The sequence below is a fragment of the Rhinopithecus roxellana genome, chromosome 1, assembly GCF_007565055.1.
Source record: "Rhinopithecus roxellana isolate Shanxi Qingling chromosome 1, ASM756505v1, whole genome shotgun sequence".
Taxonomy (NCBI): domain Eukaryota; kingdom Metazoa; phylum Chordata; class Mammalia; order Primates; family Cercopithecidae; genus Rhinopithecus; species Rhinopithecus roxellana.
The window spans coordinates 197,835,714-197,849,595 of NC_044549.1; the positions used below are offsets into that span (position 1 = coordinate 197,835,714).

The 13,882-nt window shown below is 36.5% G+C and overlaps 1 protein-coding gene across 1 annotated transcript in view; it reads left to right on the top strand.

Moving 5' to 3' along the window:
- The window catches only part of TOPAZ1 (testis and ovary specific PAZ domain containing 1), a 92,827-nt gene that overhangs the window by 24,465 nt on the left and 54,480 nt on the right, over positions 1 to 13,882 (top strand). Inside the window, exons 6-8 of the mRNA XM_010374345.2 lie at positions 894 to 1,033; positions 3,095 to 3,180; positions 4,616 to 4,741. Coding sequence (XP_010372647.2) covers positions 894 to 1,033; positions 3,095 to 3,180; positions 4,616 to 4,741 — 352 coding nt within the window. The remainder of the gene's footprint in view (positions 1 to 893; positions 1,034 to 3,094; positions 3,181 to 4,615; positions 4,742 to 13,882) is intronic.

The window sequence follows — 13,882 nt, forward strand, 5'->3', positions numbered from 1 at the left end:
GCACTTCTATGTTACAGAGATGGCTTGTTTCATTAAACCTTGTGAACCAATTCCGGTAGCTTCATACTTCTGTAACTTTCTTATCTCTCACAGCCCTCACAGAATTGAAGAGAGTTAGGGTCTTGCTCTGTATTAGGGACTGGTTTGATCTTCCATCTAGATCACTCAAACTTTCTCCATTTCTGCAATAAGGCTGTTTCACTTTCTTTTGATTCACATGTTCACTGGAATAGCACTTTTAATTTCCTTGAAGAACTTTTCCTTTGCATTGACAGCTTGGTTAACTATTTGGTACAAGAGGCCTACCTTTTGGCCTATCTTATTCATCAACATGCCTCCCTCACTAAGCTTAATCATTTCTAGCTTTTGATTTAAAGTGAGAGATGTGAGACCCCTCCTTTCACTTGACTACTTAGAGGACATTGTAGGGTCATTAACTGGTCTAATTTCAATATTGTTTTGTCTCAGGAAATAGGGAGGCCTAAGGAGAGGGAGAGAGATAGGGGAACAGCCAGTTGGTGGTGCAGTCAGAACACACACATCATTTATTGATTAAGTGCACCCTCTTATAGGGGCTTAGTTTTCATGGTGCTCTAAAAGAATATCAGTAGTAACATTGATCGCTGATCACAGATCACCATAACAGATAAAATAATAATGAAAAAATTTGAAATATTGTGAGAATTACCAAAATGTGACACAGAAATGTAAGTGAGCATATGCTGTTAGAAAAATGGCACCAGTTAGACTTGCTCGACTCAGGGTTGCCACAGTCCTTCAATTTGTAAAAAAATAAAAATAAAAACTTTTTTAAAAAAGAAATATCTGCAAAGGATTACTTTAATGTTTAAAAATGCATTTAAATTCTGATGTTAATTTTTCCTTTCACACAGCAAAGATTCTAGAAATGCCGACATTATGGTTGGCGAATGTCAGTTTGCAGCACCAGTCCCGAAACCTCTGTGCTTATTAGTACCTCCTTTGAATCTAAGTGGTCATCAAGAAGACACAATACTGAATACCTGGATGAATGGTACTATTTGTTTTCTTAATGAAATACTGTTGGCTTTTGGTAATATAGAAACTAGGAGATTTTTCTACCAAAAACAAAAAATGATTAAAAAAGAAAAATGGAAACATGTAAAATATGTTAAAAGTAGAAAGTTTGTGCAGCTGTACTTAGTACTTTTTTTTTTTTTTTTTTTTTTTTTTGAGACAGAGTCTCACACTGCTGCCCAGGCTGGAGTGTAGTGGCACGATCTCAGCTCACTGCAACCTGTACCTCCCCAGGTTCAAGCGATTCTCCTACCTCAGCCTCCTGAGCAGCTGGGATTACAGGCACCCACCGCCATGCCCGGCTCATTTTTTGTATTTTTAGTAGAGATGGGGTTTCACTATGTTGGCCAGGCTGGTCTTGAACTCCTGACCTTGTAATCTGCCCACCTCAGCCTCCCAAAGTGCTGAAATTACAGGTGTGAGCTACCGCACCTAGCCTACTTAGTACTTTTGATGGAACAATGTGTGAAATATCTGTATTTATGTGATAGTGGTAGTATGAGTAAATTACAGATTATATCTAAAATATATTTTGATGGAGTGTATTTGTATATGTATTTTAGACCTTGTGTCAGTTTTTTGATAATTAACAGTACTTTGAACAAAATAGACTACATTAAAGGATGAATTTAGAATCTATAAAATCACGTTGTATAGCACACACCTAACTTTTCTATACCTACCCAGTAGTGACTTCATGCTGCCTCGTGTTGTATACTGTAACAGCAAGCCCATGATGGTCATATGTTTTATCTTAAAAAGTCTTACAGTTTTCATAATGCAAATTACTGTGAAGCTATGCAGCAAAAACTTCAGCTTGTTTCAGATTATAGCTGGATGCTGCCAAAGTAAAAAATAAATGATTTAAAATTAAAAATACTTTTATTTTTATTTGTTATTTTTATCTTTAGAAAAGAACATTTTTAAATGCCCTAGTTCTCTTTTTAAAAGACCAACATTAAGGGATATGATGCCTGGTGTATTAGTTTGCTTGGGCTGCCATAATAAAATGCCACAGATTAAAGGTCTCAAACAACAGAAATTTATTTTATGCAGCGCTGGAAGTTCAAGACTAAGGTTCTAGAAGGGTTCATTTTCTGATGAGGGCTCTCTTTCTGGCTTGCAGATGGCTACCTTCTTGCTAAGTCCTCACATAATTTTTCCTTGGTGTGTGCAAGGAAAGAGTGTAAGCTCTGTGGTGCCTATTCTTTTTTTTTTTTTTTTTAAACAGAGTCTCACTCTGTAGCCCAGGCTGGAGTGCAATGGTGTGATCTTGGCTCACTACAACCTCCGCCTCCCAGGTTCAAGTGATTCTCCTGCCTCAGCCTCCCAAGTAGCTGGGATTACAGGCACACACCACCATGCCTGGCTAAATTTTGTATTTTTAGTAGAGATGGGTTTCACCATGTTGGCCAGGCTGGTCTCAAACTCCTGACCTCAGGCAGTCTGCCCACCTGGGCCTCCCAAAGTGCTGAGATTACAGGTGTGAGCCACCACGCCAGACTGGCGCCTATTCGTATAAGGACATTAATTCCATTGATTCAGGACCCCACCTTTATGACCTCATTTAACCTTATCAACTTCTATAAACACCCTATCTCCAAATATAGTCATATTGAGGGTTAGGGCTTCAACATGTGAATTTTGTGGGGACACAGTTCAGTACATCGCACCTGGATTTGTCACTAGTTTTCTTCCCTTAGAAATGTTCATTGTGTATAATATTTGTCTATTTAACTTAGAGACATATCATTTGAATACAGTGCCCAATGCTGCTATGTGAGGTTTTTAAGAAAGTTGTCTGCGGCTTATAGTGAGTTTAAAATTTTAAATTCCGGTCTAGAAATACTTGAGGGCACCTAAGATGTAAATCACACTATATTTCACAGGAACACACATGGCAGCACAGTCTGTGAATTGAACATGAATATTTCAAAGTGAAACTTTAAAGCAGATAGTAGTGATCATCTATTTCATTGTTATGAAGAAAATAAATTGTAACATATTGGTGTGTAATGTCACTCTAAATCATTTCTAGATTTCAGATTTCTGGGAAAACATTCTGTCCTAAAGCTGCAGAATCCTGAAACTTGTGAAATATTTAAGAGGGAAAAAAATGTGGGGGTAAGTCTACTTTTAAAAAAAGTAATAATGTGTCTCTTTGTCTTCCCCCTCCTCCTCCTTCTCCTCCCTCCTTTTCCTCACTTTCCTCCACTCCCTGTTTTACCCTCCCCTCAAAAAAAAATAATTTGGTAAAACCAATACTTTGGACCTTTTGGTTTTATTTCCCTATCTTTTTTTTTTTTTTTTTTTTTTTTTTTTTTTTTTTTTTTTTTTTTTTTTTGAGACGGAATCTTGCTCTTGTCATCAGGCTGGAGTACAATGGCATGATCTCGGCTCACTGCAACCTCCGCCTCCTGGGTTCGAGCCTCAGCCTCAAGATTCTCCTGCCTCAGCCTCTCGAGTAGCTGGGATTACAGGCGCCCACCACCACACCCGGCTAAGTTTTGTATTTTTAGTAGAGACGGGGTTTCGCCATGTTGGCCGGGCTGGTCTCTAACTCCTGTCCTCGTGATCCTCCTTTCTTGGCCTCCCAAAGTGCTGGGATTATAGGTGTGAGCCACCGTGCCCAGCGTATCATCATTTTTTAAGCAGTTCCAGATATTATATGGATTTTGAATAGAGGTTTGTGGTAAGAGGTAGAAAATAAGTAGTGACGTAGAAGATATTCACAAATAGCATAAGAGGTTGAAAACAGCAGAGGGAGAACATCCAAAACAGAAAAAACAGGCTGAATAGTTTTCTGTGATGCAAGAGAAAGCTGCTGATATAAAGCAGTTTATGGGGAAAGTTTGTTGTAAAAAGTTTTAACTCTCATTTGCCTTGTTCTATTAACCAGAAAAACTAAGGAGAATTTTGGTTCTAATAAATGCATCTGAAATATAGTGCTAATTATAATAGAATTAACTTTTTGTAAAAGCAGAGACAGGTATATAAAAGGGAGGAGGAATGTGTACATTTTTTTAATTATGTAAAATATGTGGGGGCAGGGAGTCCGTGGGATATTTCTGTTCCTTAATTTTTCTGTGAACCTATACCTGCTCCAAAAAAACAGTCTTAAAAAATGAGAATTGCAAAGTGCCATTTTCCATACCACTTATAATATACTGTCTTGTAGTTGTTTTTCTGTCATCTGTATTTCATCCCTCTAATAGATGATAAATTTCTAGAGGGTGCCTTCCACAGAAAAAGTGCTCAATAAATATGTCATTGGTGAAAAAAAAAAAAAGAGAGAGACATAAAAGAGAATAACCTTGATGGAATATTTTACACAAAGATAAATTTTTTAAAATCCAGACAAATCACTCTGAAATGATTTTTAAATTATTTTTGAAAATATAAATTGTTTGAAGTTTTACTTTTTCTTATCAAATTAGCAAACAAGTTATCTTGATACTGTTTGGAGTATATGTTATTTGTGTTGCTTCAAATGCTGTCTTGCTTAACTTAGTGGATGCTTTACAGTTAATACAGAAAGTGAATCTTTCTAATTTTCTAGGTGTTCCAGAAGTCCCTAGGGTTGATGATACCCTATAAATATTGCAAATTTCATTTTAATACGTTACGTGGCTGTGAGCGACCACTGTGCAAGTTTGCTCATGTGCCTGAACAAGGGGATGAAAAGGTAAAACATATAAAGTCTTTAAAGTAGAGATTGTTTTAATAACTATCTCAGTCATGCGTTTTAATTTAGATTTCCATTGACTCCTAATAGCATTGATGTGAGTTTTGCCTGCTTTTGTTCTTTATATAAAAGGAATCATATGTGTATTCTTTTGTCTATCTTCTTTTGCTCAATATTTTTGAGCAAACACCTTTTGTAGATGTTTCTCATTGTCGTATAATAGTTAATGTTCCATTTTGTGAGTATATCAAAATGGAATATTGGGTGGAGCAGATTTGGATATTACAATTGTGATGCTATCAGTGTTCTGCATGTCTTTTGGTGAACATATGTATACATTATGATAGGTTATACTTAAAACTGGAACTGCTGTGTCATAGGGCCTACATATATTCAGCCTTAGTAGATAACAGCCAAACAGTATTATTAGCCTTTTGCATTTCGCCATTCTGGCGGGTGGGTAGTGATACCTTCCCTGATGATTGATGAAGTTGAGCACTTTTCAAAATGTTTATTGGGCATTAGTAGGATATACTCTTTTTGGAAGTATACTGTTATTTTCCCTATATTCTGTGGGATTCTTTTTCTTCTCTGTCTACAATAATTCATCATATAATCTGTATACAAGTTCTCAGTTGTGTGTGTATGTATATCTATATATATAAAATCATTTACTACTTTAGAAGTTGCCTTTTCACCTTTTGTATTTTGTTTTTTAATTTTTAATTTTAAAGTACAGGTTGAAAACTAGTTTATGGGGTACAGTGTGATGTTTTGATTTATGAATATGATATGGAATAATTAAATCAAACTAATTAACATATCTGTCACCTAGGATACTGTCTTTTTTTGTGGTGAGAATATTTGAAATTTACTCTTAGCAATTATGAAATATACATTATTATTTGTTATAGTCACCATGCCATACAATAGATATCAAAGAAAAAAAACTTTTTCTTCCTGTTTAATTGAGGCTTGGTACTCTTTGACCATCATCTCCCCATTCCCCTTACCACCTGTCCTCTGGTAACTACTGTTCTACTCTGCTCCTTTGAGTTTTAGATTCCATATGTAAATGAGAACATATATGGCATTTGTCTTTCTGTACTTGGCTTATTTCAGTTAGCATGTTCTCCAGTCTATCTGTGTTACAGTGACAAAACTTCTTTCTTTTTTTAAGGCTGAATAGTATTTCATTGTGTATATATACCACATTTTCTTAATCCATTCATCCATTAATGGACACTTAGGTTGATTCCATACCTTGGCTGTTGTGAATAGTGCTGCAATGAACATGGAAGTGCAGACATCTCTTCAACATACTGATTTCAAATCTTTTGGGTAAATACACAGAAGTGAGATGCTGGATCATATGGCAATTCTATTTTTAGTTTTTTGAGGAATGACCATACAGTTTTCCATAATGGCTATACTAATTTACGTTGCCACCAACAGCATACAAAGATTCCCTTTTCTCCACATCTTCACCAGCATTTGTTATCGTTTGTCTGTTTGATAATAGCCATTCTGACAGATGTCAGGCAATATCTCACGGGTTAATAATTTGCATTTCTCTGATTCATGATGTTGAGCCTTTTTTCGTACATTTGCCATTTATGTATCTTCTTTTGAGGAATGTTTGTTCAGCTCTCTTGCCCACCCACCCCCCCCCCCTTTTTTTTTTTGAGACAGAGTCTTGCTCTGTTGCCCAGGCTGGAATGCAGTGGCACAATCTCGGCTCACTGCAGCCTCTGCCTCCTGGGTTCAAGCAATTATCCTGCCTCCGCCTCCTAAGTAGCTGGGACTGCAGGCCTGCGCCACCACACCTGGCTAATTTTTGTATTTTTCGTAGAGACGGGGTTTCACCATGTTGGCCAGGATGGTCTCCATCTCCTGACCTTGTGATCTACCCGCTTCGGCCTCCCAAAGTGCTGGGATGACAGGCGTGAGCCACCACGCCCAGCCTCCCTTGCCCATTTTTAAATTGGATTACTTCTGTTCTTTCTAAGTTATTTGAATTCTTTATATATTTTAGATACTAACCCCTTATCAAATGTATGGCTTGCAAATATTTTCTCCCAATCTATAGGTTGTCAGAACTTAATCTTAACGAAACCAACAACTATCCTCTAACAAGGAATTTACCACCAGATTGTGCCCAGATAAGGCAAACACCTAGCTATAGCCATTCAAGTAATTTCTCAACTTTGTTTCCACATTCAGTCTGTAAGAAATCCCACTGTTCACACTGTTAAAACAGAGCTCTCTGAACCTCTCTAGTTTGCGGTGCTTTCCCATTCGTGAATCTTTTAATGCTCAGATAAACTCTATTAAATTTATTTTTTCTGAAGTTTTTATTTTAACAGAAGTCAAAACAAAGTTAGCAGGGACACACTGAAGCCTTTCTGTGATAAGGCTTAAAAGGTTGCATGATTGTAAAAGGCTATATTCTAGAAGACCTCTGCTAAAATAATAACTCTCTAATACAGCAAGAGCCAGAGTTTCTTACATCTTCTTTTTGTTTTCAATATCTTTTCCTCTTTACGCTGTATTCTCTATTCCACATTCAGAATTACCTTCCTAAAATATGGAATTAGTCTGGTCAATAATAAAAAAAATGCCTCCCTTCTGTATACAAAATAAATTCAAATTATTTAGTTTGGCATTCAACAACTTACAATCACATGTCAGTATATTTGTCAAATTTCAGTTCCCACTGATGTACCACCCGCCATGCTCTAATCACACCATCCTCTTCATCCTTTAAAACCCAGCTCAAAGCCACAATAATATTTGGCAAGAAAAGACTATGCACTAAGATAAGTAAGATAGGTCCCAGCTATCGAGAACCCCATTTGATAGAGAGACACACAAGCAAACAAATCAATGTTATTTAATATAAAGGATGTGTTATAAAATATGAGCAGAATACAGGTAGGCAAATTATTAATCCAAACAAGTAAGATCAGAAGAAGCTTTACAGAAAAACTAAAAAGATATTCATGGGTGAAAGAATAATAGTCAACACTTACCATATATGTCAGATTCTGTTTCAAGTGCTTTACGTGTATTAACTGATTTAATCCTCATTTTGTTGATGATGAAAATGAGAGGCCGGGCGTGGTAGCTCATGCCTGTAATCCCAGCACTTTGGGAGGTCCAGGTGGGTGGATCACCTGAGGTCAGGAGTTCAAGACCAGCCTCCCCAACATTGTGAAACCCTGTCTCTTTTTTTTTGGCGAGGCACGTTGGCTCAGGCCTGTAATCCCAGCACTTTGGGAGGCTGAGGCGGGCAGATCATTTGAGGTCAGGAGTTGGAGACCAACTTGACCTACAAAGTGAAACCCTATCTCTACTAAAATACAAAAATTAACTGGGCATGGTGGCGGGCACCCAGCTATTTGGGAGGTTGAGGCAGGAGTATTGCTTAAACCCAGGAGGTGGAGGTTGCAGTGAGGCGAGACTGCACCACTGCACTCCAGCCTGGGTGACAGAGCAAGATTCCCTCTCAAAAAACAAAAACGAAAGCAAAAAAAAAAAAAAAAAAAAAAAAACGAAAGAAAAGAAAATGAGAGTCAAAAAGAGTTTAAGTAAAATAAACATAATAATAACTACCATTTATTGAATATTTACAACATGCCAGGCACAATGCTAAGCACTGAAAAGGCACAAAATGGAATTTTTAAATTTTTTTTAATTTTTTTTTTTTTTTGATGGCGTTCTTGTTGCCCAGGCTAGAGTGCAGTGGCACAATTTCAGCTCACTGTAACCTCAGCCTCCCATGTTCAAGCGATTCTCCTGCCTCAGCCTCCTGAGTGGCTGGGATTACAGGCATGCGCCAACACGCTTGGCTAATTTTGTATTTTCAGTAGAGATAGGGTTTCTTCATGTTGGTCAGGCTGGTCTTGAACTCCCAACCTCAGGTGATCTGCCCACCTTGGCCTCCCAAAGTGCTGGGATTACAGGCATGAGCCACCGCACCAGGCCACCTTTAATTCTTTTAAGTGAGAGATGGCAGTTCTTATTTTGTACCTCCACTAGTAGGTTTTTTTTTGTTTTTTTTTATTGCTCTTGATTCATAGTATTTTACATAGTTCTGGGATATGTGTGACATTTTGTTACATCCATGTGTGTGATTTTTATACATCTATGCATGTAGTGAAATATCATATACCCCATAAATATGTAAAATGTATTGTTATACATCCACATAGTTTACATGTATAGATATAACAAAATATCACATATACCCCATAAATATGTAAAATATTGTGAATCAAGATTTAAAAAATGATCAATCAAGTCACGGTATTTGGTGTATCCATCACCTTGAGTGTTTAACATTTCTATATGTTGGGAACATTTCAAATTCTCTCTTCTAGCTACTTTGAAATACACAATACATTGTTGCTAACTATAGTCATCCTACACTGCTATCAAAAGTTAGAACTTATACCTTCTAACTATATGTTTATACTATTCCACCAACCACTCTTTTTCCCCCTCCTACCTACACATTCTTCCCAGCCTCTGTATCTATCATTCTACTATCTACCTCAATGAAATCAACTTTTTTAGCTCCCATATAAAAGTGAGAATATGGTGTATGTGTCCTTGTGCCTGCTTATTACCACTTAACATAATGACCTCCAGTTCATCCATATTGCTGCAGACTACATGATTTCATTATTTTTTATGACCAAATAATATTCCATTGTGTATATATACCACATTTTCTTTATTCATTGATCTATAGATGGACACTTGGGTCGATTCCATCTTTGCTATTGTGAATAGTGCTGGAATAAACATGTGAGTACAGGTATCCCTTTAATTTACTGCTTTTTTTTTCTTTGGATAAATACCTAGTAGTGGGATTGCTGGATCATATGGTAGTTTTAGTTTATTAAGAAATCTTCATACTGTTTTCCACAGAGGCTGCGCTAATTTACATTCCCACCAACAGTGTATAAGAGTTCTTTTTCTCTGCGTCCTCACCAACATTTGTTATTTTCTGTCTTCTTAGTAATAGGCACTCTAACTGGGGTAAGGTAATATCTTACTGTGGTTTAGATTTGCATTTCCCTGATACGTGGTAATGTTGAGCATTCTTTCATATACCTGTTAGCCATTTGTATGTCTTCTCTTGAGAAATGTCTGTTCATGTCCTTTGCCCACTTTTTAATGAGATTATTTGCTTTTTTTACGGTTGAATTGTTTGAGTTCCTTGTATATTCTGGGTATTAGTCCTCTGTCACATGAATAGTTTGCAGATATTTTCTTTCATTCAACAGGTTCTCTTCACTCTGTTGGCTGTGCAGAAGCTTTTTGGTTTAATAGAATCCCATTTGTCTTGTTTTTTGTTTTGTTGTCTTTGCTTTTGTAGTTTTTACCATAAAATCTTTGCCTAGACCAATGTCCTGTAGTATCTCCCCTATGTTTTCTCCTATGGTTTTAGGTGTTAAGTTTTAATCCATCTTGAGTTGATTTTGTGTATGGTGAGAGATAGGGATTCAGTTTCATTCTTCTGGATATGGATATCTTAATTTTCCCAGCACCACTTATTGAAGAGGGTCCTTTCCTTAATGTATGTTCTTGGTGCCTTTGTCAAAAATCAGTTGGCTGTAAATACATAAATTTAATTTTGGATTCTCTGTTCTATTCCATTGGTCTGTGTGTCTGTTTTTATATCAATACCATGCTTTTTTGTTTACTATATCCTTATAATGTATTTTGAAGTGAGGTAGTGTAATGCCTCCAGCTTTGTTCTTTTTCTTTCAAAATTGCTTTGCCTATTCTGGCTCTTTTTTGGTTCCCTGTGAATTTTAAGGTTGTTTTTCTATGTGAAAAATGACATTGGTATTTTAATAGAGATTACATTTAATCTGTAGATTGCTTTGGGCAGTATTTTTTTTTTTTTTTTTGGATGGAGTCTCGCCCTGTTGCCAGGCTGGAGGGCAAGTGGCGAGATCTCAGCTTACTGCAACCTCCACCTCCTGGGTTCAAGCAATTCTCCTGCCTCAGCCTCCTGAGTAGCTGGGGCTACAGCCACATGCCACCATTTTTAGTAGAGACGGGTTTCACCTTGTTGGCCAGGATGGTCTTGCTCTCCTGACTTCGTGATCTGCCTGCCTCAGCCTCCCAAAGTGCTGGGATTACAGGCATAAGCCACCACACCCGGCCTAGTATGGTCATTTTAATGACATTAATCCTGCTTATTTATAAGCTTGGGATGTCTTTCCATTTATTAATGTCCTCTTCAGTCTCTTTCATCAGTGCCTTGTGGTTTTCCTTGTAGAGATCTTTTACCTCCTTGGGTAAATTTATTCCTAGGTGTTTTTTTTGTAACTTTTATAAATGGGAATACCTTCTTGATTTCTCTCTCAGCTATTTCATTATTGGTATATAGAAACACTATTAATTTTTGTATTTTGATTTTGTATCCTGCAACTTTACTGATTTATTAATCAGATCTAAGAGTTTTCTGGTGTATTCTTTGGTTATTTTTAAATATAAAATCATATCAGTAGCAAAGAGTGACAATTTGACTTCTCTAACTTGGATGCCTTTTATTTCTTTCTCTTTCCTGCTTGCTCTGGCCAGGACTTCTGGTACTATGTTGAATAGGAGTGGTGAAAGTAGGCATCCTTGTCTTGGTCATTCAGTATGACGTTAGCTGCAGGTTTGCCTTATATGGCTGAGAGAGTTTGGATATTTGTCCCTGCCCAAATCTCACATTGAATCGTAATCTGCAATCCTGGAGGTGGGGCCTGGTGGGAGATGTTTGGGTGATGGGGGTGGATCCTTCATGTCATGGTGCTTTCTTCACTGTAGTGAATTCTCATGAGATCTGGTCATTTAAAAGTGTGTGGCACCTTCCGCTCCACTCTCTCTTGCTCTCTTGTTCCTGCTTTCACCATGTGATGTGCCTGCTCCACCTTCACCTTCTGTGATGATTGTAAACTTTCTCAGGCCTCCCTAGAAACTGAGCAGATGCCAGCACCATGCTTCCTGTAAAGCCTGCAGAACCATGGGCCAATTAAACATCTTTTCTTTATAAATTACCCAGTCTGAGATATTTCTTTATAGCAATGCAAGAATGACCTAATAATACAATGACCTTTATTATATTGAGGTATATTCCTCCTATGCCTAGTTTATTGAGGTTTTTATCATGAAGGATATTGAATTTTATTAAATGCTTTTTCTGCGTTTATTGAGATGACCATATGGTTTTTGTCCTTCATTCTGTTAATGCGATGTATCATGTTTATTTATTTGTGTGTGTTGTGCCAAACTTACATTCCTAGAATAAATCTAACTTGATCATGATGTATTTTTTTTTTATGTACTGCTAGATTCGGTTTGCTAATATTTTGTTGAGAATTTTTGAGTCTGTGTTTATCAGGAGTATTGACCTATGGTTTTTACTGTTGTTGTTGTAGCCTTGTCTGGTTTTGTTATCAGAGTAATGCTGGCGTCATAGAATGAGTTAGGAACAATTCCTTTCTCTTCCATTTTTTGGAATAGTTTGAGGAAAATTGGTATTAGTTCTTCTTCGAAAGTTTGGAATTCAGCAGTGAAGCCATCTGGTCTTGGACTTTTTTTTTGTTCAGAGTTTTCATTAAAGATGCAATCTCATTACTTGTTTTTGATCTGTTCAAGTTTTCTGTGTCTTCCTAATTCAATCTCAGTAGGTTGTATGTGTCCAGGAATTTATCCATTTCCTCTAGATTTTCTACTTTTTCACGTATAGTTAGTTGATCATAATAGTCTCTGATGATCTTTTTATATTTCCATAGTATCCATTGTAAAGTCTGCATTTTCATTTCAGATTTTGTTTATTTGGGTCTTTTCTTTATCTTGATTAGTCTAGCTAGCAGTTTATCAATTTTGTTTATCATTTTGAGTTTTCATTGTGTTGACCCTCCTTCTTCTTTTTTTTTTTTTTTTTGGTCTCTATTTTGTTTAGCCCCACTCTGATCTTATTTCTTTCCTTCTACTAGTTTTGGGTTTGGTTTGTTCTTGCTTTTCTAGTTTCTTGAGGTGCATTGTTAGAGTGATTATTTGAAATCTTTCTACTTTTTTAACATAGGCATTTAATGCTATAAACTTCCCTTCTAGAATAGTTGTTGCTGTATCTCATATATTTTGGTATTTTGTTTTCTCATTGCTTCAAGAAATTTTTGCATTTTCTTCTCAATTTCTTTCTTGACCCGATGGTCATTCAGGAGCATGTTGTTTAGTTTCCATGTATTTGCACAGTTTCCAGAGTTCCTCTTGTTATTGATTTCTAGTTCTATTTTATTGTATCTGAGAAGATACTTGATATGATTTTGATTTTTGTAATTGCTGATTCGTTTTGTATTCTAACATATGGTCTAAAAAATGTTCCATGTGCTGATGAAAAGAATGTGTGTTCTGTAGCTGTTGGATGAAATGTTCTGTAAATGTCTGTTAGGTCCTTTGATTTAATGTGCAGTTTAAATCTAGTGTTTCTTCGTTAGTTTTCTGTCTAGATGTTCTGTCTAATGCTGAGAGTAGGGTGTTTAAGTCTCCAACTATTATTGTATTGGAGTCTGTCCCTCCCTTTAGATCTAATAATATTTGCTTTATGTGTCTGGGTGCTGCATTGATAGATGCATGTATTTTAAGTTGTTATATCCTGTTGCTGAATTGATCCATTTGTCTTTAAATAAAGACTTTATCTTTTTTGTTATTTTTTTACTTAAAGTCTGTTTTATCTGACAAGTATAGCTGCTCCTGCTTGCTTTTGGCTTTTGTTTGCATGGAATATCTTTTTCCATCCCTTTACTTTCAATCTATATGTGTCTTTACAGGTGAGATGAGTTTCTGGTAAGGAGCATATCGTTAGATCATGTTTGTTTAATCCATTTAGCCAATCTATATCTTTTAAGTGGAAAGTTTAATTCCTTTACATTCAAGGTTATTATTGACGTGTGAGGGCTTATTCCTGTCATCTTATTAATTGATATCTGGCTGTTTTGTATATCCTTTGTTCCTTTCTTTCTCTCTTACTGCTTATCTGTAGTGCTAACATTTTATTCTTTTCTCTTTCTTGTTTGTATGCTCTGCTTTATCAGTGGTGTTTATATTTGCATGATGGTAGATATCATTCTT